Genomic DNA, 26,238 nt, shown 5'->3' on the forward strand with positions numbered 1-26,238 from the left:
GGCTCGAATGGTTGTGATAGTGAATTGAAAATACAAAAGATGGCTGAAGTTAATATACCATAAATGCTGCCCTTCTGATGGATGCTTCTCACCCATTGTAACATTGGATAGGGTGGGCTGTTGAAAAGGAGAACTTAGCCATCACTGAACTCTGCCAGCACCTAGCTGTACAAACTAAGATTCATGCTGGTATAACTGTATCATATTTTAAGCATTGTTTTGGTACATTTTCTGCTGTTGGTTAAGCTTTTGTTTCTTATTGTTTCCCAATATAAATGCTGTGTTCTTACTAGCAGTATAAAATCCTAAAAATGTTATTTTACTTGCAAGAGTTATCACAATATTCCCCCCCTTTTTTTTTCTCTGTTGAAAAGCATTTGGACATAATGAGTGCCCTGATCCTGGAGTCCCAATCAATGCTCGGCGTTTTGGTGACAATTTTCAGCTGGGGAGCTCGATTTCAGTTATATGTGAGGAAGGATTTATTAAAACACAAGGAACTGAAACAATTACTTGCATGCTAGTGGATGGAAAAGTAATGTGGAGTGGACCTATTCCTAAGTGTGGAGGTATGTATAATACTTCTTTCTAATTCAGAAATTGATGTGAGGTCTTTTAAGTTATCAGCAAATGAAGTTCAGATTTTTGCAAGCAGATAGCACAAAGCTCCGGTAAAACCTAGTCCTTAATAAAGCAGTCTGGTGAGGCATGAGCTGTTGTTATAAGCCTGTCTGCAGGAGTGATTTTTTTTTTGTAGCTGTTGCAAGAAGAGACTAAAATACAAACAAAAAAAAAGGGCATAAACATCAGTGATGTGAACACTCCTTTATAACCTCTGTAACAATGAAAGCTTATCTAAGAAACTTACTAGAACTGGAATGGGAATAGTTTTACACTGTTCATATGCTTGGATAACTCTCATTTGGCACTGGTGGAACTACAATTTCCCAAACACATTTTATGCTTGAAATGATCACTCCTACTTTTTTTTTTTGTTGTTGTTGTTCTTTTTAAGCATGTATTTGTCCACTTTGAGAAACTGTTTAAAGCAATGAGCTTCAGTGTTAGCAATACACCGATAGTATTCATTTCTGCATTTTTGAATTCCATTCCAATCATTATCATGATTTGCCTTGTTAATAGCTTGGAGAAAGAAATAGCAGGGAAAAAGAAAATAAGAACATCCTTCTCTTTTCACTGAATCTTATTTTAGTATGTTGAAGGTTTCTGTTCTTTAATATTTAAATCTCTTTTTCATCTTGTCACTCAAGGTTCTTAAGGAGTCAAGAAGTCTGGTTTGGGGTTTTTTTTCACCCAGTTTAATTTAGAAGGTTTTCTTCAAGATAGAGCTGTTGACTTACTGCTTCAGACAGATGAACAATTTAAAATCATTTGAGTGCTCAGTGATGTTTGCTGATAGAATATTAGATTATAAAGAAGATATTATTCTCTTTTCAGGTCTTTGGCTTTGGTATGTAAAACGATTTGAGAGGTTTTAGCCAACTGTTGCAGCGCATATGCTTCTTTTATCTGCAGTGACACCTAGGCTAGGGAAGATTCTCTTAGCAATTCATCTTCATATTTATGGAAATTACATACTTCCATACATCACAACCTCTAAAACACAGTGTTACGCATATTTCCTTGGACTTGTTTATACTAATAAATATAAAAAAATACTATCTTTGCTTCAGTAATTGTTTCTATTTTATGATATCTTAATCTAAAGGGGAAAAACAGGGGCTGAAAATCAATGTAAAAAAGGTCAAGGAAACAATCTTTTGGCAAGATGACTGGAGAACTTTATTTTCTAAAAAACAAGGCTCTTTAAGATAAGCCCAGTCACCCAGCTATTCTGAAGGGAAGGACTCTTAGGTCTTGGAAATCAGCATGTGATGGTGAAAGTCAAATGAAAAATTCTATTGAATGTTGCACTGCAGGAATCAGGAAGAACCATAATCAGGAGAAGTGTAATAAAGATCTTTCAAAAAAAACCCAAAACAGCAAAACACTCTATTATTGTCAGATCCTTAATAGAGAAATTACTCTGAATTCGGGCAATCTTAAAATGAGCATTATTTTTAATGTAATATTCATAGAAGTATTTTTGTAAGTTACTTTTTGTATTCCAAAGATAATCTGCAACAGTTTTGTGAGAAAATGGACCTTTGTACAAGTTTAGCAATACTGTATTCCAGCTATGGTAGTATACTGGCTCAGAATAAGGCCATCTGGTATTCCTATTCTTAGTGATATATTTTGTAGTTTACATGCTCCATATGTATTATGAATATGTATAAGTGGTTATACACAATAAAATGCAGGGATGATGAATGCTGGAGAGTTAACCTCCTGGTTGCTGAGGTGAATATGAGTTTAAATACCTTGTTGTTTGACTGGTACTGTTTGCTGAAGTTAGTATGTAAATGGTGACTAAAGTAAAAGGTGAGAAACACTTAAAACCATCATTAAGGAAAAAAAGAAAAAAGTATAAATCTGCATATTTAGAAATGTTTGCAGCATATTGAATTCTGAACTTTTTTTATAGCTTTTAGAAACCCTTTTTTCCCTACAAAGTAGGCTATTATGTCCTTAAACATACAAAATACTACTGGAGCAGAATTCACTTTCCATCCTTCTTTCCCCCCTCAGTAAACAAAGTCCCTTACCAATTCATTGTTAAATTAGTTTAAGGCTATCCCTTGTCTTCACTGGAAACTGGATCAAGTCTGTGTTAAATCTACATGCAGTAGTAATTTACATCACGCCATCTTTGCAGCAATAGCGTTATGTCCTCATAGAATCATAGAATAGTTTGGGTTGGAAGGGACCTTAAAATATCATCTAGTCCAACCTCCCTGCCATAGACAGAGACATCTTCCACTAAATCAGGTTTCTCAAAGTCCTGTCCAATCTAACATTAAACAGTTCCAGGGATGGGGCATCCACAGCTTCTCGAAGCCAGTTGTTCCAGTGCCTCACCACCCTCACCTTAAAAAAATGCCTTCTTTATATCCAGTGTAAATCTATGCTCTTTTAGTTTAAAACTGTTATTCCTTTTCCTATCACTGCACGCCTTGATGAAAAGTATCTCTTTCTTGCAAGCCCCCTTTAAATATTGAGAGACCACAATAAGGTCTCCCTAGAACTTGCTTTTCTCCAGGCTGAACAAGCCCAACTCTCTCAGCCTTTCTTCATAGCAGGGGTGTTCCGTCCCTCTGATCATTTTTGTGGCCCTCCTAACCTGCCCTAACAGATCCATGTCCTTCTTGTGCTGGGGACCCCGTAGATGGATGCTGTACTGTAGGTGGGCTGTCATAAGAGCAGAGCAGAGGTGAAAAATCACCTCACTTGAACTGCTGGCCATGCTTCTTTTTGCACAGTCCAGGATATGATTAGCCTTTTGGACTGCAAGCATACATTGCCAGCTCATAGAATCATGGAATAGTTAGGGTTGGAAAGAACCTTAAGATCATCTTTATTCAGTTTTTCATCCACCAGTATCCCCAAGTCCTTTTCTGCAGGACTGCTTTTAATCCATTCATGTCTCATCATCTACAGGTCTCCTGACAGTTCTCATTGGTGCTGAAAGTGAATATTGATGTGTTTTGGTAAAAAGCCAAAAGTTTTTGCTTGTTACAAGTAATACAACAAGTAATTGTTGTATTCAGATAGTTACAAAATACATACATTTAGTGTATAAATCACTTCCAGTGCTTCACTAAGATGCTCTATTCAACAGTAAAAGAAAACCTTAAGCAAAAATAAAAATGTTTGTCTACATATAGATGCCTGTCATATTAGTAAATATGTGTATGTTTCTAATGAGCCTGGCACAAAAACCAAAGAAAAACTCATCCTTCACCTTAGAAAATGAAATTCAGGGGGAAATTTCCATCTTGATTATGTCAGCTGTGTATGAACTTTGAGGCTTGGTGAAATCCAGGGTCATTTTATGAATTCATTTAGAAAAGTGTCATAAAACTAAACCCAAACAAGTTCAGAAAAGTTCTTTCTATAACACAAGAAAAGTTGGTAATTTTATTAGGACTTCGTCTACTAGAAGGGATATCCAGTGCTTGATATTGTGTTGTTGAGAACTCTTTGACAAATAAATCTTTGTTCTCATCCAGGTTGCATCAGTGAACATCTGTACCACAAAGCAGATGGTAATGGAAAAGAGAATGATGTAGATGGTTCAGTTTTACTTGCTGCTTTGTATGATTTAGCACTGTCCACAAAAGTTGCTACCTACTTCTCATGGCTGACATTTTGAGGAAGCAATGAATTTTGCTTCTGCCTACTTGTATAAGGAACTGAAATGTATATAGATATATAAATAGGTCTGATAAAAAAAGATTTTGTGAACAGAAAAAAAGTTTTAATGTAAAGTTTGAATTGAATACTTAACACATTCTGCAGGTTTCATTTTCCTGGAGGTAAAGAAATTGTAGTCTGCTGATCATATGAAGCTGTGGTCATCAATTTAAGAGCATGCTCTATTTAATTTCCTCTTTTAAATGCTGCTTTGTTGACTATAATGGAAAACATCTTTGTTGCAGAAAATAAATAACATATAGTTTGCATTTCACAGATTCTAAAGTATAATCCACTATGCTAAATAAGGCTTTACATATTTATGCTGTTACGGTAGTTAGTGAAAATCAACTCGTACACAGTTACATTTTTCTTAACTTTCTTTTTCCTTATGAGAAGGCTTAACACCTTAATAGATGCTTAGCATCTTGTGTTTTCATCAAAGAAAGCTTGATTAGGTCTCTTCATAAGGTTGCAAGTAATACTTACTCATGCAAGTTTAGAGCAACTGTGATAAAAGCTTTTTTTATAGTATTACTCCTAAACTGCCTCTTCTATACTTAAGATTCTAGGTAGTTCATTGTAGTTAAAATAATATAAGTAATAATTATTTAAAAAAACTACTTACTAAATGTCCCTACTTGAAACCATTTTTAACCGAAGTAGCTGAATTCACTAAAGGACAGCAGTTTGCAAGAACTTCAGTGAGTGAAAAAATTTAGTTTAGAGTGAAGTATTTTGCAAATTATTTTTTCCAGAAATAAGGAATTGAAATTAGTTATTTCATATATAGCATTGTAATTCAAGTAAATAGGTATTTTTAATCTCTAGGGGAAAATATATTCAGAGATCAGTTGCTTTTCTGTCTTGTTTCCTGTAGATCAAGGAAACTTGTATATTTGTCTATATAGGTATGTTTAGTATTTTCATATATATATGTGCATAATATGTGTATAGAAAAGATACACAGATTATGGTCTTTTGAAGGTGTTTATGCCTGTGCTGAAAAATATATGTTCAGTTTCCCATACTGAGTATTCGTTAAATTCATAAGATGTCCTAGACATTTTAAATTGCTGGAAAAACATGATTTGTTTCCTATTTTAAAAATGGTAATACTTTTAGTGATAGAATTACTGCATTTCTTAGATGCCTAGAATTCAAAATAATTTTGTGAATTAATTTGCTTAAGGAATATCAATCTCCTACTGAAATCAAATAAACAAAAACATGCCAAGCTCTCCTTTGGTCTTTTCCTCACCCATCCATACCACTGAGATGATGATCTCACAAAAGTCTGATGACACATTCACTCGGCTTTACATACACATATAGATCCATCAGAGGTAATGGGTTTGCATTCATGCATGAAATTAAAAACCTGCACAGAGCGTTGCAAGACTTAAACCTAAAAAAGATCTGTCCTTTAGCAGTACTGGTCTTACGGTTCTTACTCATCCCACCTGTAGGAAGGAAGACTAGCAATCTCCATAGCCAAAATCAGCATCAGTCAAACATGATTATTACTTTTGAGAATCTTGCTTTGCCCTATGACTTAACTGTCTTGACACTGACCAGCTAATGAAAACTTCCCTCACTCTGTACCAGATTTTGTTCAACTGTTAACAAGAATTGTTCTCAAAGAAATGCTCTTCATCATTGCAATGCCTACAGCTGTGGAAATTATTTTTGATTCTTAATGTGTTGAAAAACTTAAAATATGATTACCAACAATTTGGGTCCAATTATATTTTAATACAGTTTTCCCAGCTTATGTTTACTTACTATCTTGGAGATAAAAACTACATGTAATTCTAGTAATTCTGCTTGCAGATTTATATTTTACAGTATTTAATATATATTTTCCAAATGCTTCAAAAATATCAAATAATCTTGTAAGAATGGTAAGTATGTCTTTTTCATGAATTAGGAATTTGAACTGCCAACTTGACAAGCAAAATGTATGTGGTATGACAGTGGATTTATGTTAAAGTTAAAATAAAAATTCACCAGTTTCTAGCCTGATAACCAAGATTTTGCAAGTTTTTAAAATCTGTCTGTTCACAATTAGAAGCTGAAATAATATCACTTCTTGAATACTATGTTTTGTTGTATGTCCTTTATTACAGGAAAATAGATTGTACCTTTAAGAATACAGTAGCAAAAACTTGATTGAACAGTTTATCTTTTTAAGGTTTTAATTCAGTTGTCTCCATCCACTTCTGAACCTCACAGTCTGTCAGCTTTGAAGCTTTGTTGCATCTTCCTGCAACTGTATTTTTTTAATTTGTTTCTTATAGATGTCCTATATTGAAAGTGATAATTGTGAATTACATATAAGTGTGTTTTATTATACCTTTCTCTTTGTTTCATTTTTAGCTCCATGTGGTGGGCATTTTTCATCTCCCAGTGGAGTAATCCTTTCTCCAGGCTGGCCAGGGTATTATAAAGATTCCTTGAATTGTGAGTGGGTGATAGAAGCTGAACCAGGACACTCTATCAAAATTACATTTGAAAGGTCTTGGCTAATGTTTTTCTTACTTACTATTTTCCAGTATTTACTCAGAAGCAGAAGTTCATTAGGTCTGTCAAAACATTAATTTGCACTCTAAAATCAAGTAATTGTATTATCAGGTAGGATTTTCCAAAAGATCTTCAGTGCCTTCAGAGCATAAATTTTATCTTCAGTGTAATTTCTGATTTGATGCATTGAAAAGCTTCAGAAATTCCTGCCCTCTTGCATATATTTAAGCCTGTCTGGTCCAGTTAAAAATTTTGTTTATTTTTAAGGATTAGCATGTTTCATTTGCTTGTTACCATGTTGCTATGATGAGTTATGAAGTATTTTTTTTTCTCTCAAACCCGTGAAATCTTCACTCTGAAAATCTGAATCAACTGTGAAAACTGAATTGAATGCATTCATATTTTTACCCACCATGAATATTTAATTATCAAATCAGCTGATCTTTTTTTGTGAAAGGACTGTGCGCTCTCAGGATGGAATGCCAGTTTCCCCAAATTACTGCAGGATTCCACTTTTCCTGCATTAACTGCCTGTTACTTCGGACCCTTCCTGATTCCAAGAATTGAAATGTGCTGAAGACCTTAAATTTCTCATGGTAGCAAGACATTTAAGCTCTTTATGAAAAACCAAAACAGAAAATGTAATTAGAAAAATGCTACCTGTTCTACATATTTTCAAGGATGTTTTAGATTCTTTTTACTTGTAAATATTAATAAAGTTTGATGATGATCCCATTAAAAAAAGGGCCTTTGATGATCAAAGTTATAGTGCACAAATATCATGCAAGTACTTTTCAGTTGGTATTTATGCAGCATATTGTGACTATTCTGGTCACAGTTAACCTAGAAGATACCACTTCATTTTAATACAATTCAAAAGTTGTTTTTAGCAGGATATGAAAATTGCCATCTTCTCTTAGGGAATATTCTCACTGTGCTAAGATTGTTTAACACTTTTTTCTAGTACTACAGCTTACACTATAAAAAAAGTGTTCACATCACATTATATACAGAGGACAAGCAATATGGATATTTCAATGGTATTTCCTACCCTTAACAGGTAATGAAAGCTAGTCTTCCAAAATCCCTAGTGCCGAACATCAGCTTAAAAGGAAGCTTTAGCAGATTTCTGCAAATTAAAATACAAAAAAGAAGTGAGTAACTCCCTTTCACAGAAATTAACCAAACTCACATTATTTATTTGAAAATTATTAGTTTTGAAAATTATTAGTTTCAAAATTATTAGTTTTCTCTACTGACTTGTAAATCAAAACTAAAAATTTTGGCACTTTCATTAACTCAAGATTTTGAAAAGAAAGATTTAATTTCAAATAATTTATTTTTAATTCAGGATTTCGTTTTAAACTACACATTTGATGTGGACAGTTATTTCAAAGTGAAAAGTATTTTCCTTTTTATTAGCAGAACTCTATGCCAACTGGGTTTTCTTCCTTTGCACCTGAGTTTCATTATATCTGTCAGTCTCTTGTGTACACTTTTTGTTTGTAATGCATTAACACCTTGTCATAAAATTGCTCAACCTCTATTACTCTTGTAGGTAAGAGCAATAAGAACAAGATGTGCTTTCTTCAGATCACAGAGAAAGCTCCTATCCTCTCTATAACCTAGTCTCATTATGACATTATAACACTTCCTTTTCCATTGCTCATTTTTGACACTCTTGTGTTATACATGCTAAAAATTGGATTGATATGCATATTGCTCAGATGCATCAATCTAGAAAGGCCCTTTACATACACGTGTGTGTATGCTTATTTGTTTCAGTGCAGGAGTACATGTAAAAATACATTGTTCACAGAAATATAATTAGATGTTTGGATGTAAAGTTATGACATAAATCAAATAAAGAAATAAATCTTTCTTGTATACTGAAAGAAAACCTTTTGTAAACTACTAATGTTAGTGGTTTTACTTAGTCTGTATTATTAAAAATAATATTTTTTCACATAATTAAAATTTATATTCTGAGGCACATTACCTTCTTTTTACACTCATTCTAGCCTGACTATGCTTGTTCTGCTCCTTCTGTTTGCAAATCTTCAGCTGGACTGTCTTAAGACAAGAGTTTAATTTTGTTGAAACACATACTTCAAAAACTATAGCGAAAGGGCTTTCTTACATGATTAAAACCAACCTGTCATATTTTGCCCAGTTCTTTACGTTTAACCATTGTTCTGAAAAACAAAGAGAAATTGTTTTTCTAGCTTTTCTTTGTGCAAATAACAAGACTTCCACAATATGTGTAGTTATTTGAAAGATTTTTAATTTCCCAGTGAGGGTAAAACATTTACAGTATGTGTCTAGAATCTTTACATCGTTTCTTTTTGGATTTTCTAACAGGAAGGGAACAGTTCTTACTAATACGCATTTTCTGCAGAGTGATTTCAGAGGTTTCATAATAACTTTTTCATGTTTTGTATTTGATCAGGCACGTATACTTTAAAGGGTTTACTCCTGTTGTAGCTATGATAATTTGATTTTTATTACAAGTCAATAGCTTTTCAGGTTGAACTCAAATGATAGAAATGAGAAATGCAGGTGCCATTCTTCATTGTAATGAAGTGTTTATCATGAAGCCTAATTATGAGTATTTAAATGCTAGTGATCTTAATCAGCAAACTACTGATTGGAGTACTAGTCATATTCGACTAATGAGTACACACTGTGCAGCAGGCTATTCAACTCATATCCTGACACTGCACTGAGTTGATAGGCTGTCTCTCAGAAACAAAGATGCATGTTGTAAATATTAAAGCAGCTTTATCTGTTCAAATAAGATTAAAAAAATGTGTGTCATCTCCTGTGTTAAAGCTTGTTTCACTCCTTTCGGCTCGAATGGTTTTTTGTGAGTCCACCATAAGAATAGACCTCACATAGCAATAAAGTTATCCAGGTTAATCTAAGAAAGGTGGCTAGTTAAGTAGGAAAGAACACTGGAGTGGTCTCATGTGAGCACAAAGTATTTTTTATTCAGTTTCCTATAAATCCCTACTGTTCTCTCACACCAGGGAATAACCAGGTGACATGTAAACAGATAAGTTGTGCATCAAGATGAAAAGTATTCAAGAAAAAAATTATATACGCATCACCCTTATAAATTAAATGTAAATTGATCACTTTTCTGAGGCAAATAACCAAGCAAAGGCATTGTATATAATCGCCCCTTCAAATTTCTTTCAGCTCATCTCACTAAAAAACTGTCCTCTCTTTTTTATTTTTTTTTTTCCCCTTGGATGCTTACTCTTTTTTTTTTTTTTCCCCCCAATCTCCTTATTTTTCTGTTGTTTGTGGTATTGTGGTATGTAATCTTTGGGCAACAAGAGGGTTACTGCTATGGCTCTGGAGATTCAACTTCATTTCATCATGCCTTGACTGGCCTAATAGTTGATTTGCATTTATGAGGTCAATGACTTTTTACACTTTCTGTCTCAAGTATGCTTTTGATAAGGGAACTAAGAAAGCAGAGCAAGACTAAATAATCTGTTTCCAGGATTGCTTCTGTTTTGTATGGATTAGTAGCAAAAAAACCAAGTACTGGAAAGCCTTGTAGCTTTTTAGCAACCTATCATTGTCGGTGCATGCGGGAACTAGCAAAAAAAGAAATCTTCAGTTCTGCTTCTAGGTTTATCCTGTTTCATTTCTGTAACTCCCTATTACTTTATTTCTGCGTTATTTCATAGGAGTGGGACATAAATAAAAGAAAACATGTTTTGGAGGTTTAATTTGGCTTCTTGGATTTCACCAGACTCCTTTAGATCATTAGGCTCAGGCTCATGGGACATAAATACTGAAATATAGAGTACCAGAGAACATTGGCATTAGTCATGCAGTTCCTTGAATGGATTTCACAAAGCCGAATTAGGCATCTAAGTGAATCAGAGAGAGAATTAGGAATAGCTGAAGGGTCCTTGTAGGATCCTGCTGTTAATTGTTTCTTTTTAATTCTGAAAGGGTTTTTCAATAATCCATCAGAGAGTCCATTAAAGCAGTATGACTGATGTAAGGTCTGTCATAGCAAGAAAGAAAGAAGCCACAAATACCAAACAGGTGTTTGGGATTGCTGATACCATCTAAAACAAGACAAGCAAGGAGATAATGAGCGGCACTGTCACACTCAGCTTTTCCTTGAAATAGACAGCACATATGCTGTCTCTAAATAGCCATTTTGCTTTATAGTGCTGTCTAAATAGGATTTTTTTTTTTCCCCCTCATAACTTCTCCCACTACTTTGGACTAAGCCTCAAGTGGCACAAAGGCACTGGAGTCTCAGAGCAGACTTAAGGAATTCTATCCCTGCTTATGGATGATTTTAACAGTAGACACTCAGATCATGATTCTTTTATAATATAAAGTAACTTGATGATATTTGTGCTAAATGGAATGGATATAATAAAAGAATGCATCAATATATGCTCTATATAGTTTACTTAATTTTTCCAAAAAGAAAAATAATTTTGTGCTATAAAATAGTATATGCAAGTAATATTACTCTTTCCTAACAGAATATATCTATCTGGCTTTTGTTTCCTGCATTACAAAAGAGCTCAAGGAGTTTAAAATTATTTCTCATCCTCCTAAGGCACTAACCTAAAATTTGATTATTGTATTATTATATATGATAATTAATATTATTATATTGTAAAATAAATATGTAGAGAAATAAAAGAATATGATCAGGAAAGAAGCATGGTTTAAAAATACGGCTTACTTTGTATGGGTTTACTGAATTTGTTTCAACTGGTCCTTATATTTGTGCCTCTGTGTTTTTCCTCAATTCCAGATTTCAGACAGAACTCAATTATGATGTTTTGGAAGTTCATGATGGACCAAATTTATTATCTCCACTTCTGGGATCCTACAATGGTACACAGGTCCCACAATTCCTGTTTAGCAGTAGCAATTTCATTTATCTTCTCTTTACAACTGACAACAGTCGTTCTAACAATGGATTCAAGATTCATTATGAAAGTAGGTCATTCTGAATTGTATTATTTGATTTCCTCATCAATGCCTATCGTAGTCATAAATAACTAAAGGTGTACAGGTGTTGTCTTGGGTAAATTCATGTTAATTTTCGGACAGAGAAAGATTTAGTGATATTAAACTGCAAAAGGCATGACCAGTAATTTCACTTACAATTTAATGTCATTGCTGTACTGATCCATGATTTAAGAATCAGAAGATAGGAATGGGAAGCAAATGTCTTTCTTCTGGATGTTGCTTTTATGTCTTGTTATTCTTATCTTTTATACAATACTTTTTTTGTGTGTGTAAAACCGCACAATATCAGGAAGATTATGAAATCTAAACAAATAGCTGAATTACTGTCCTGATTGATGTACCTGACGCTCTACCTGAAGGTAATAGGAAATGTAGTTTACACTAATGAGATGAAAATCAAGCTATGGAATTGCTTATGATTTTTTTTAGGGACCATATCAACATTTGTGATTTGTTCTGCATATATTTTTATTCTTACTGGTTCATTGTCTTCCAGTACAGTTCAATTCTGATCTCCCTTTTCTGGAAAATAGTAGTGATTAATGGTCCTCTATTCAGCATTTCTATCTTAAAATATCCTACTGAAAGCTGAAGGTTTTTTATACATTGTTATTTTCTATGCTAATTATTTCTTTCCACACTGAATTTCTTTCTAAGGAAGGATATCTTATGGCTTTTCTGTAGGAATAAGAAGAATAACACCCATAAGAAATGTTACACTGAATATTACTTCTAATTTGCTAGCTTCAGTAATATTCCTAGAGTTTTTGTTTCTTTCTTTGTTTTTCCCTGACTTTTATAATGAAGTTAAACTTTTCACTAGGAAAAAAATCTAAAAGGTTTAATTTTTTTAGCACATGTTAAAATTCTTGTTATCAAGTCAACTGCTCTTTATTCCCTTTTCTGCTATTCTTTATCTTCCCAATATCTCACATTTCAAATAACATTGGGAATGAGAATTTTTTATTTAAATAGTTGTAATGTAAATATTTCAGAGATAAATTTCCTAATAAAGAAAAAGCAGTTTAGTTAGGATAACAAAGTTTGATCAGGAAAAAAAATAAAGGCTGGAAATCAGAATCTTGCGTGATCGTCAAAGCCTCTGACATCAGCATGAGGGACAAAATCACTTATGTTACTGAAATAGGATCAAACTAAGTATCCTGTAAATTATGTGATGTTTTTCTCTGCACCAGTGGCAGGATGCAGTTCATTATCCACATCATCTTATAATGGTGACACAGAGAAATACAGTTCAAGGATAATTCACTGAAAATGTGTCATAATGGAGCCTTCACCCCCACTCACAGCACAGTGAATTACTTAAATTAATAATAATTAAAAAAAACTGTAAAAAAATTGACTCTCTTCATTTATCATTGTTTTTTAAATCTAGGTGTAACAGTTAATACTTACTCTTGCTTGGATCCTGGCATACCAGTGCATGGACGTCGTTACGGACATGACTTCTCTATAGGTTCCACTGTGTCATTTAGTTGTGATCCAGGTTATAGGCTGAGTCATGAGGAGCCTTTGCTATGTGAAAAAAATCACTGGTGGAGTCACCCACTCCCAACTTGTGATGGTAAGAACGAATGGATTAATACAAAGTGCCTTAAAATATACACATTTTGCCAAACTATTATTAGTCAGAAAGAATTAAATATTGAAGCTTGTAAACCTTTAAATTGCTAGAAAAAAAAATAGAGGAAATAAATGTAGTATCTCTGTGTGAGGAGATATTAATAGTAGAGAATAATATATAATTCTTTAAATCAACAGATTATTAAAGATATGTCTAGCTGAATGTATGTACCGCGACGAGCTAACTGATTGCCAATTAGCAAGGTTATGTGTATCTGCTGTATAAACACTTATTACAAGCTACAAATATTTGTGTCTGTGTTCCATTTATGGACACAGGCGTGCTGACACATGAAACATGAGATGGTGGTTTATTTATAGCTGACTCAAAACCTGCCTTTTTTTTGTCTTGTTTCATTTGTCTTTTTGTCATTGCCATTGTCATTTTGTCTTGTTTTCATTTGTCAATTTTGTCTTCTTTGTCTTGATCCCTGTGTTCGTAGGTTGTTAATAGAACCTGACATCCATGAATCACTGTAGGAATTGATTAGGGCATCATTATACATGATGATTAAGCTTATGATGGTTAAACCAGACAAAAATGGTATCAAGTTGTACATCTTGCAGTCTCCACCATATGATTAAAAATGTCTGCTTGAAAAATTACCTAATAGTTTTAGTAATCTTTTGTTATCAATTGTTCATTTAATCTGGTTTTCTAGTTAGGGTGATATAAATTATAGTTAATTTTAAAGAATGCATATTGTAATGTTTATTAAGTTGTGTGAGACGTTTTCCTCTCAAAATTTTTTTTTCCTTTGAGCATGGTAAACTCTTTTCTGATTTATAAAAATGTTATCAGGAATAATGTACCCACTTAATCTAGATGGGTATTTAGTTAGCAAATGGCTTTTGGGTTTATATTTCAGTAGGTGAACATGTCGGTATATGATGAAGCTCAAAATTTGTGATGGTAGAAAGGGGCGTAAATAATCAATCACTTTCCTGAAAATGGCACTCTCATTCAGCAAGCCCATTTCCTAGAGGATTCTGCTTCTCAGTCAGGTTTTTGAATGAAGAATTTTAGGATTCCCACAGCTCGCAGTCAAGGGGACTGTATTTTGCTGAATAGGCCATAAACATAAGATGTGTTTTTTATGGTGATAGTCACTAGATGGTAACAATCTAACCAACAGTATTAACACGCTCCCTATGAATACTGTGCTCTGCTGTGAAATAAACTCATATAATTGTGATAAATTCCTTCCTTGAGATGCTGAACTAGCATGCAACTCATTAAGTAAATGAGATTTTTTTTTCTCCAGAGCACATTGCTAAATGGCAATTGTCCATTTAATAAATATGCTCTAAAGGTATGATTGAGTACCTTTATTCTAGTAAATTTAATCAATGCATGGTTGAACTAATTTTAATTTCATTGCTGAATTTCTTCTCTGGTGGAATTTTTTTAAATAGCATCCAGTCTTTGCACCCCCACGGAAAAAAGGGCATTGCTAAATGGGCTTTTCTTTGCATAAACTGCAAAGTATGGGTTTGTATGTCTGTCATGGTTTAAACCCCAGATGGTAACTCAGCACCATGCAGCTGCCTCACTCACCCTTCCTCCCTTTCCCCCTTCTATCCCACTGGGCAGGATGGGGAGGAGAATCGCAAGAACGTAAACCCAGGGTTGAGATAAGAACAGTTTAATAACTAAAGTACAATATACTACTACTGCTACTAGTACTACTGATGATGAAAGGGAAGTAACAAGGGAGATAACATAAAACTAAAAGGGGAGTGGGAGGGAGAAGCAAACCAAAACCAACACAAGTGATGCACAATACAATTGCTCATCACCCACTGACTGATACCTGACCTGAGCAGCCATCAGTCCCTTCCGGGTAACTGCCTCCACTTTATACAGTTTATATACTGGGCATGACATGCTGTGGTACGCGAATACCCCTTTGGCTAGTTTGGGTCAGGTGTCCTGTCTCTGCTCCCTCCCAGCTTCTTGTGCCCCTCCTCACTGACAGAGCATGAGACTGAAAAGTCCTTGATCAGGATAAGGCGCTACTGTGGCAACAACTAAAACATCGGGTGTTATCAAGCGTTATTCTCAGACTAAAGCCAAAACACAGCACTGTACAGCTAATAGGGAGAGAATTAACTCTATCCCAGCCAAACCCAGGGCAATAATTGTGCCATTAGTAAAATCCATTGGTCCCTGTTCCTGCTCATTTGGTATATTATTCTGTCAGTTTCTGAGGAGCAAACTTCTTTCTTGATTGTTCTTTTGATAATTATAACTGGTTTTGATAATTACATCATGTAGTGACATGCAGACAGACCATGATAACGGTGCAGACAGATCATGACAACTTGTAAGTGTTTTTGGAGGAGGAGGTGTAGAAATGGAAGAAATTTAGACTTCTTAGAAACAGTTCTTCCTCAAAGTAGATTCTGTTGATTACAATTCTATTCTATTTCATGAGGTTTGGATGTTATGGCCAGATAAACATCGGAAAAAGCATATCAGAGAATTTCACACTTCGTTATTTACAGGAACATTTAGACAATACTGAGAATGATGATTTGAAAGTGAACAAGCAAACTGTTTCCTTCCCTAAAGTCTTGGTCTGAGGGGATGATTATAACAGGCTGTGTAATTCATTCAAAAGTAATTAGTTTTGATTTTTATGTTATCTATATAGATAAGGTGTGCACACTATTTCCTTAGTATATGTATGTATTCTGTGTGTATACATACATGAGCAAATGCCAGTTCTATATTTGCCAGAAATACAGCAAAGCAATTCTGGGGAAAAAAATAGAGCTCTGACCTTTGAGGACAGTGGAATCTATTTCTGCCTCCCTAAATATTTAGGAAAATATTTTTGAAGCAGTTACAGCTGAAGTACCTCAGAATATCATCTAGTCCAAACCCATACCCCAAAAATGGGTCTATCTGCATGTTAGCTCACGTTGTTCAGATTCTACACAACTGAGTTTTATCTCCAAGGAGGAAGATTCCACTTATGCCCTGAGCATTGTTTTAACATTGAGTGAGAATTCCCACTTCCGTTACATCCATTACTTCTCATCCTTTCAACTGTGGCAAAAGCTACTTGAATTTATACAGTCCTTGAATTGCTTTACAGTTTTCAGGACAACAACTCCAGTATGTTAAAATAGAACCATAATATTAAGACTTCTTCAAAGAATAAAAGTAAACCCAATGATCTTTATCAAACCATGAGTCTCCAACACATGAGTTGGTCTGTAGACTGTTAGGAAGATACTGTAAAAAGTACTTTACTGTTGTAAAGTAGGGCCACTTTCTGGATAGTTGTCTTGGAGAAATACTTTTTTTATTTCTTTCCAAAAGAGGTGGCACTGATCAAGTCCTATACTTTTGCCATTATTTTTTCTTCTTTGCTTCATTGGTAAACAGCTTTTTTATCCATGCAGACCAGAGAAGAATGATTGGTACTACCATGTACATTAATTTATTTTGAAATAGTTAATCTGAAGATGTGGTTTGGTTGTTACCATAAACATGAGACGTTACCCAGGAAAATAAACATAACAAATAACTACCATTCTTTTCAAATTAGAATATGCACAGGCCTTCAAAAATAGTTATACTTAGGAAAATGAAAATCAGTGGGTTTGAGCTTTGCTTAGGTAAGACTGCTTGCATTTCATTTATACTATTCCTGTCTAACATCTAAACATGATTCATTGCATACCTGTCTATCTGGACAGCCCTGAACTTCTGAACTGTCAACTCCTCCTCCTAGTGCTTAAGAAATAAGATGAAATTTTGCCTTATCCTGCCCTTTCAACATGAATTTTAGAATAGAATTTTGCTTTTAAGCTTTGAATATATGTGAGAAAAACCTATTCTACCCAATATATGAAATATTGTATTAATCCAATTTAAAATGACAGGAAAATGAATGTAAAAGTTAAGGTACCTAATTAAGAGTGTAAAGTACTTTTTATTCCCTTCAACATAACATGAAATTGAATGTTAATAAGTAATAATTTTTAATCATTATTTGAATTAAAAATAAATATAGTCATTCCACTTGGTTTTTATTTACTGAAGAAAATTAATAAATAACAAGAAAAATGTTCAGTCAAGATGGAAAACATTTACTGTTTAAATTGAAAACACCTGGATGTGCAAATGAATTAGCAAATATGACTTGTGCAGTGCCACAAGGAGCAGATCTAGGGAAAATGTGTGGCAGGTACACCTGCCCTGACCACAGCCTGCGAACGCTTCGCCCCCCAGACCAGAGCCCGGGATTGCTCCTGCATGCGCAGCTCTTGTCCCAGTCACATGCTGGGGGGTCCAGGGGCAGGAAGGTGGGTCCTGAGCCCATGGGGCTGTGTGACCACATGTGACAACAGCTCGGACCAGGACAGCAATGGAGCCCATGGGCTCCATTTGTGTCGGTCTCTCTCAGAGCAGCGGGCCTGCCCTTGAGTAAAAAGAAGTAACTCCTCGAGGTTGAGAGCCCTCCCTTTTAGATGAGTTACTGCACATTTTGGATCACTGGCCATGAACTTTAAGAATCAGCAGAGTAGTGGCAAATCCATGTGACATCCTGAAAATGTAGTTGATATTAGTAGAGCTTTAAACTGAGCTTGAACAATTAATTTAGCCTTAATTCACTGCTTCTGTGACATACATATACATCGCCATATTTGGCAGGATGTCCATAGAGGAATTGTTACGGAGGCACAGATGCACCCCTTCTCCCCCAGGTGTACGGTGGGGAAGGAGAAGTGGTTAAATGGAGGAGCAGCCCTAGAGAGCATACAACAGTGCTGAGGATGTAGTGGAGGTGGTAGAGGCCATGTGTGCATCTTGGGCATGTGCTCAGTATAGGCACAGAACTGTTTTGCAACGAGTGATTTGGAGAAGCAGTTGGAGATGGGACTGTTTGCAAGAGGAACTGAAAAGAGAAAGATCGAATGTGTTTATTGGAAAAAAAAAAAAAAAAAAAAAAAAAAATTTGAAATTATGCCAGCACGAACATAAAGCCAAAACCCTCCAGTGTTGTGGGCACAGACCCGGAGGACTGGGACAGGGATAGCTGGGGCGATCCTGATGAGAGCAGTTCTGAAGAGGTGGAGGAGCTGGAAGAAAGTGTGACTCTTCTAAAACCAAAAGGCAGGCGGGTCCGCAGGGCGGGAACCGCTAAACCATGATCGGGACGGGAGTTGAGGGAATTGCAAATGGAGTTTTTGCGTAAACCGGGCAAAACGTGAACGGGAGTGTTTGTGGAGAGTTTCTCTGATGGGGCTGGAGATCGGATACTGTTAAGCGATGAAGAAGCGAGCGGATTTCGGTGTCCAGGAGTGTTTTTGAGCAGCGGAGCGAGTGGCTTTTTGGGCTGGGTGAGGGAGCCCAGGAGCGAGGAGAGCCGGTCACTGTGGAAGTGAAGGTCCCGTCCGAGCTACCGGACGGGAGCAGCTACGGCTGCTTGCATCTAAGCAGTGTAAGAAAGGGCTGCAGGGATCCCCGATAGCTGCTCCGGTAGAGCCCAGCCACCTCAGACCGCTCCTCAGAGGGTCTCCAGACGCCCTGAACGTGTTGGTTCAGACTCACAGGGGAAGAATCCCGGCGGCCACGGAGCACAGCCGGCAGGACCCTCAGCACCCCCCCGTGCACGTTTTGGTTCGGGCGGAGACGTGACACAACATTGTCATCCCTGGGCGAGAGATGGGCTGGGCTGGGCCGATCCGGAGGGGAGGGTGGGCGGGGGCAGGACGGTCCGGCCGGTCGGTCACAAACCCCGGCCCGGTCGGGACCGCCCCGAGGCGGACCGGGTCAGAGCTGGGGTTCAGAAAGGAATGACCTTTGGCGAAAAGCATTGCTGCGAGGGGTACCCCGAGAGAGGGGTCAACCCACCCATCACATCGGGAAACCAGTGGAATTCCTAGGAGGAACTGCTAGGAACCCAGAAAGACAGGCAACCCTCCCCACACTCAGCCTTTAACCCCTGCGCGCCTTGGCGGGAGGACCTGAAGTGGTTAACCAACGAGCAGCCGCTTTGAGGCGGCTTGGGGTTTGGGCTGCTCTCCGCTGGTGATCTCCTGCCGATGGCCCATTGGTGAGGATCCCTATGGACATATCCCCGTGGAGCCAAAGTGAGTAAGTCTGGTATTTTTAATTGATACGTGGCCCAAATTAGTGTTTTAAATAAACAGGAAGTGGAGAATTTGAGGATTAAACCTTTAAGGAAAGCTATAAATATAGTGGGGGTAACTGAGGTAGCAGAAATTCCCCTTGGCTCGATCTCAGCTCTAGCTGCCTGAGGAGAAGAGGATGACAGCTGAGGAAGTGGCTCAAAGTCCTCACAGGGAAAATACATGAGGGTTTGACATGCCAGCAGGCAGGCAATGGTCTGCCCAGTGGCGGAGTGTGGAGTTCTGGATGCAGAGAGGCAGAAGCCCCTCAAGTGAGGCTCCTGCAGGCTGCCCCTGCCCTACCACGGAACCACCTGTGTCTCAGTAGCTGCTGCCAAACTGGCTACCTCTGAAGTAACTAAAGATCTAGAGAAGACACACATTGTAAGTCGTATGTACTCCCCTCATAACTCTCCAGTCTGGCCAGCTCGTAAGGCCAATGGCCAGTGGTGTTTAACAATTAATTACAGGAAATGGAATAGTAATACTCCACCACTGACTGCTGCTGTCCTGAGCATAACCTCTGTAGTAACAGCAGTACAAGCTGCTGCCCACCCCTACATGGGCACTCTAGATGTTAAGGATATGGTTTTTTATGGTTCTCTAAGGGAAGAAGATGCATCTCAGTTGCTTTCACTTGGAAGGGGATGCAGTACACCTTTAACTGGCTCCCCCAAGGGTATAAACGCTCTCCCAGTATTGCCTACAGTGCTTTGGCCAAGCTCCTCCATACTGCGGAGGTGCCAGTAGGTGTCCACATATATCAATATATAGATGATATCCTAATTGGTGGAGCTTTAATTAAGTTTGAACAATAAATTTTGTTTAGCCTCAATTTATTGATTCCGTGACAATATGGCAAAGGTGTTATGGCATTTCTGTTAAGACATCTCTAAGCTAAACCAATAATTTTATTAAAATAAAAGTATTAAATATTGCTGCAGATATTCAGTGTGGTAGATGCCAGAATTGGAAATGGGTAGCATGTCTCGGTCTCGGTTAAATAAGAAGGTAAAATAAGGTTTGTGTTGCAAGTAATCTAGGCTACACTAGTTCTACTAAGTTAGCTTTTGGGGATATAACTCAAGTCTAAGGTTCTTTCTGGAACCTGATTATCAATATTTGATGTCCATTTTTAATTGTAACTACTTGGCTGTATCCCATTTTAAGACACATTACATCTATAATTAGAGAAGACATGGCTGAAGTTTCTTAGTCTATGAAGAACAGAATAGAAGATTCACAATCCTAACCCACCATTGCAATACATTTTTAAATTATTTATATTTCCTTTTATTATCAAGTATATAGTAAATGAAAATCACTTCAGAATTAGGTTTTTAGTTGGAAGTTAGAGTTAATTAGCAACATAATAGCAAATGAATGTAACGTGGCTTGTCAGTGTTATGCACATGTATATACTTGTATTTAGATGTATATATGCACAAACATATCTGTGTATAAGTAGGTTTATCTGCTTCCCACTCTGTGGTTCTTTCAGAACTAGCATATGTTATTGTCTTTCCCTGTGCTTGAACCATTTTGTAAAATTAATAATTTTTACTAATTAATATAAATGTGTGTTTTTTCTTCCCATCACCCTTGAAACATAGCTTTAATTATTTTGTACTAGAAGCAAGCTGATCTTACTAAAAAGTCATGTGTTTTTGTTTTTTTTTTTCCTGAAAGCTTTTGTTCTTATGTGTATTTTCTCTTTTGAAATGGTGAAATACATCATTGTGTGTTTGTTTCTGAGTTGTGGTTGGTGACCTCTGGCTAGTCTCTTGAAAAATCTTCATACATAGGTGCTATAATTTGAAAATGTGGAAAAAGTTAATTGCGCAGATATCACCATCTTCAGTCTGACTAAAAAGGGATAACAATGCGGGCTTTTTTTTACTGCATTGCTACTGAACATTATATGTAGACATGCATGGATACATATATTTATGTATATCTGTATTGTTTTCTGTTGGGTTACTGAGATAACAAATACAGTCTCTTGGTGGTTTTCTGTCATTCTTGCATATGGTAATCCCCTTTTCACATCCAGTTTTCTTGATAACTTCATATTATTGCTACACCCTTCGTAATTCTGAGACTGATTTGTGTTATGTCAAACTAAATAATTTTTAAATAGATAGTAACCCTTATTCAAAGACCCCGTATGACAGAGAACATAATTAGGGGTTGTTGGATTTTATTTCATGGTATAAAAAGCAAAATTTAAGAGGTAAGAGGCTTTTCTGTGAAAGTTTTAAGCTAAGCCATACAGGCTGACCTGTGCAGGAAGAGATAATACAGATTGACTTCTGCAGTGAAATATGAATGGAGGACATGTGTTAAAAAAAAAAAAAAAAAAAAAAGGAAAAACGGAAAAAAGGAAAAAAATCCCATCTATGAACAAAAAAAGTCACAATTTAATGTGAAGCGTCCTAGAAATATGTTTATGTAGCACTAGAATGACAGGTAAGTACTTGAAATTGTTAATGCAGTGGTCATGGATATGAAACATATATTTTACAGAAGTACATAAAGAAAACCTGTCTCATTTAACTGATCCAGTTAGAGATACTAATGTGCTTTGCCAGCCTTCCAGCATGAGTCCCCAGGAGGGAAAAGAGTATAACGACAGTTAAGCAGAAGAACAAATGGGTAAAAATTTACGATGAATAAATTTAGGCTAGAAATTATGAGACTGTTGCTAGTATTGGAACATTGATTTTCTGTATCAGTTTTATAGTAGCATGAAATATGGCCTGAAATGGAACTTCATAATTTTATGAATGACACAAGTCAAATGCTTTCATTACAACTGTTCTATTTCATGTCTTCCGGAGTAGCCTGAATCAAGGTTCTAAAATTGGGCCAAAAACTATTTTCCAACTATGTAGGGCTGTATTTCTAAGATAGGATTTCTTGCTGTTGCTCTTTCATGACTGATATGTAAGCTCGGCAACAAACAAATGCAGGTGACAATCTTTACAACAAAAGAAAGTATAAGTAATCCAACCCAACACTGTTACAAGATTTATTTCAACCTAGACAGCCGAATTAGCCACTGAACTTCCACTATAAATTTTAAATCTTAATTTAGAGCTATCTAAAACCTGCTTTCTTAAATTGTCACATCATTTCTGATCCACACACAGTGCTGTAGAGGTACTTCATGCTACACATCCACATACCTATCTGTATTTCATCACACCCGCTTCTATATATTGTTCTCTTTATTTTTTGTTCTCTTTCTTATTTTGTTTCTCAGTATTCTGAACAACATATTAGTAGAGGGGGAAGAATAGGCATGTGCTTCTTGCATAACAAAGAAATTATTCATTAGTATTTTAACAACGCAATATTCCATTTTCCCACATTAGAACACCGAGGTAGTGGTTCAGTTATTTGCTTATGTATTCATTCTACTTTTTAGTCTCTCCTAGCCACCCATCTCTGTATAATCAGATAAAGGCAAAAGAAAGGCTTCTTGTAGAGTTTGGAAAAATGTGGGGACTTTATCTTTTGCTGGTTTTATTTTTATGTGTTTCTGTTTTCCTTTGCACTCTGAAAGAGTCAGATACTAGTAGTGATATTATATGCTTGGGCTCTTTGCCATCTTATCAGGGCCAGTGCACATTTTGTATTTCAGATCTGTCAACTTGGCTTTGTTTTTTAAAATGCTAGTCCCTTGATGCCATTTTTGCCATCTGCTAGGCTTCATAGAATTACTCTGAGTGCCTGATGGTGTGACATAGATGTTTGTCACCATTTGCATTCCTGAAAGGTTTTCCAAAAACACCCACTGCAAAATACATTATTTGTTAGGAGTGTTTCCCATGATTGTAAAAACTGATTGCATTTTCTTATTTAATAGGGCTGACCTAAGGTATGGGCAAAGTAGGTAGTTACCATCAGAAGCTTCAATAACATGCTGTCATAATCCTCATGATATCTAAATATAACAAGATCAGGTGATAAATGGACAGTGATTAGCTTCATTGTCTCTTCATCAAAGAAGTGAAGAGGAAAATTAGTATGATGGAAGGTTATTTCACTGTGGCAACAGTTCCAAGTTTGGGCAGTTGTATTGCTAGAATGCCCTATTTTAATTAAAAAATTACTAAATCTATTTCTACAAAATAATTTTAGTAATGCATGAAATTAGGCTAGGAAAAATAAAAAGAATAGGTTTTTTTTAATCTTGAAGAAAAAAAAGGTAGAAATAATAATTTGTTTTATGATATATGCCCTTCTGAGACCAATCTGGTATTCAGAGAACTATGATGGCAAACTCTGCTTGGTACCGAGTTTTAATCAATGTTATTGATAAAAGATAGCTCTAAGGTGTAAGATCCTCTTCTTTACCTTAAAATTACTCAATTAATTTAGTATTTCAAAAGTTTCTGGAATGGAAAATTCGCCATTGAAATGTAATGGTGAATTGTGAAGATATTTACGCCAATGTTGTAATGATTTAATTCTGGTATTTGGTATTAATTCGAGCTGTAATTTCAATTTTATGATACTCAATTACTGATTACTTTTACAAAGTCACTATTGATACTACAGAAAGACTTATGTTTGCAATATCATTATCACTTGCATTATAGATATGGATCCATATCCGTAATTAGATAGAAGAAAGCATGTTATGTTTCCCTGCAATAAAATTTTCAGCCAGTAATTCTTCAATAGTGAGATCCACTCATACACTATTTTTAACTCCCCGGCCTTAGCTTCTGGCTGAAGCAATAGTGTTTGGCTCCCTATCTTCTTCTGCCTTCATCTTCCTGCTGAACTTACAACTTTCACAGCGGTCTCAAGAAAATGTGAAAACAGGAGCTAAGGAAATTGCTTTTAATTTTCTTAGTACATATGAAAACATGTTACGTATTCATTCACTATTTCTTTTCATATTGTGTAAAACAGGCTGTAGTTATATGTGCAATTGCTAAATATTTGACCAACTATTTTTGAGTAGTTTTAAAGACAGAAGTTTAAAAAAAAAGTGTATTTTTCTCTCATCTGTAAGTTTTATATTAATTATTATTATTTTCTTTTGTTTTTCTAGCTTTATGTGGTGGAGATGTTAGAGGACCTAGTGGAACCAATTTTATCCCCTGGTTATCCTGATCTGTAACCCAAATTCACTGAATGTACATGGACTGTGGATGTTACCCATGGAAAAGGTAAGTAAATCTTTTTCCACCTGTGTTTTTTAAATCTATAAGTCCAACATTCTTTCTGCACATGTAGAGCTAGGTTAGCATCAGTGAACTAGGAATTGCATTGCTGGTTTGTGGTTTTGTTTATTTTTATTGTAGTAATTCCTAGAATTCCAGAAGTGGACTAGGCCTTAATGCTTTCCACAGAGCAGAAAGTCCCTAGAAGTTTATAGTTGGATGTGTGCACATTAATTTGTACAGGTGAAAGAGGATGAATGCTTACTCTGATGAGGAAATGTTTTATCTTAGAGACAGATTAGCTGGAAGTACTCATGGATATACAGATTTGATGTCAACAGGAAAATTTGAAGTGAAGACAGAAGTGAAGATGTTACTCATGGCACAAAAAATGAATGACATTAATGAGGGGGGAGTAGTTTAAAATATTGCTCATTATGCTAAATTTACATTGTGACTAGCTGTCTACAAGGAAATGTCAGAAAGAAAAGTCCTGTTATTTTGAAGTAAAGAAACTGTTCCAGCTTACCAAGACACATTTTCAGGGTGGCAGCATATAAATGGCAGTTTCATATGCATTTATGGATCAAATAAATACATTGAAATAAATGTGGGATGAAAAAATAATAAATAACAAAATCCAGTAAAAGAATAGTTAGAGAGGAAAGAAATAAATAATGACTGATCACAGTAGCTGAAGGACAGGAGACTTTAAAGAAAAGAATTGTTTGTTGAAGCTAGATTTCAGGATAAAGACATAATGTTTTTAATTTTTCTCTGAGAAAGGAACTTAGTAAGAGCTATTTCAAAGAAATATAAAGACACATGGGATTTTGGGATAGCAAAATTTCTTTGAAATAGTGTGTCTTAGTTGCTTTAAGGTGAAAGGTTTTGGGACTAGGTGAGTGAAGATGGGTTGAACTTTTAGATTTTTGTTGGTATTTTTGTTTTAATCAAATATGGGAGTGACTGCATAGTGCTCTTCTAATATGAGTGGAAAGAACTAGAGAAGCGTAAAAATTTAATGTTAATGAAATAGAGATAGGTATCTTAAGAGAAACTGAATATAAATAGAGTGAGGCGATAAGAACACAAAATGGAGAACTGCATTTGTAACACTGGAAAGAATGTAGAAAAAGGAATGAAAGAGAGAAGGAAGGGAAGTTCAATTCTGAATTTAATCAGTTTTCTCAGGGAGGGCTTGAAAAATGAGATAAAACATACTGATGATATATTCCTCTAAAAGTGTTACAGTAACATAAAAATAAGATAACCCTCACAGGGAGTTGTGCTGATGTGTGATTCCCTTGTTCTATTTTATACAAATAGCGCAATAGTTCCTCATCTAGATGTTAAATCATTGTGACTGGATGTCCCATTTAAAACTCCTTAAAGTGTTCAA

At 35.7% G+C, this 26,238-nt stretch overlaps 1 protein-coding gene across 1 annotated transcript in view; it reads left to right on the plus strand.

Moving 5' to 3' along the window:
- CSMD3 (CUB and Sushi multiple domains 3) overlaps positions 1-26,238 on the plus strand; it is a 609,188-nt gene that overhangs the window by 347,143 nt on the left and 235,807 nt on the right. The window contains 6 exon segments of the mRNA XM_030493685.1: positions 375-569; positions 6,697-6,835; positions 11,642-11,829; positions 13,259-13,447; positions 24,725-24,762; positions 24,764-24,842. Coding sequence (XP_030349545.1) covers positions 375-569; positions 6,697-6,835; positions 11,642-11,829; positions 13,259-13,447; positions 24,725-24,762; positions 24,764-24,842 — 828 coding nt within the window.

This window comes from Strigops habroptila, chromosome 1, assembly GCF_004027225.2.
Source record: "Strigops habroptila isolate Jane chromosome 1, bStrHab1.2.pri, whole genome shotgun sequence".
NCBI lineage: Eukaryota > Metazoa > Chordata > Aves > Psittaciformes > Psittacidae > Strigops > Strigops habroptila.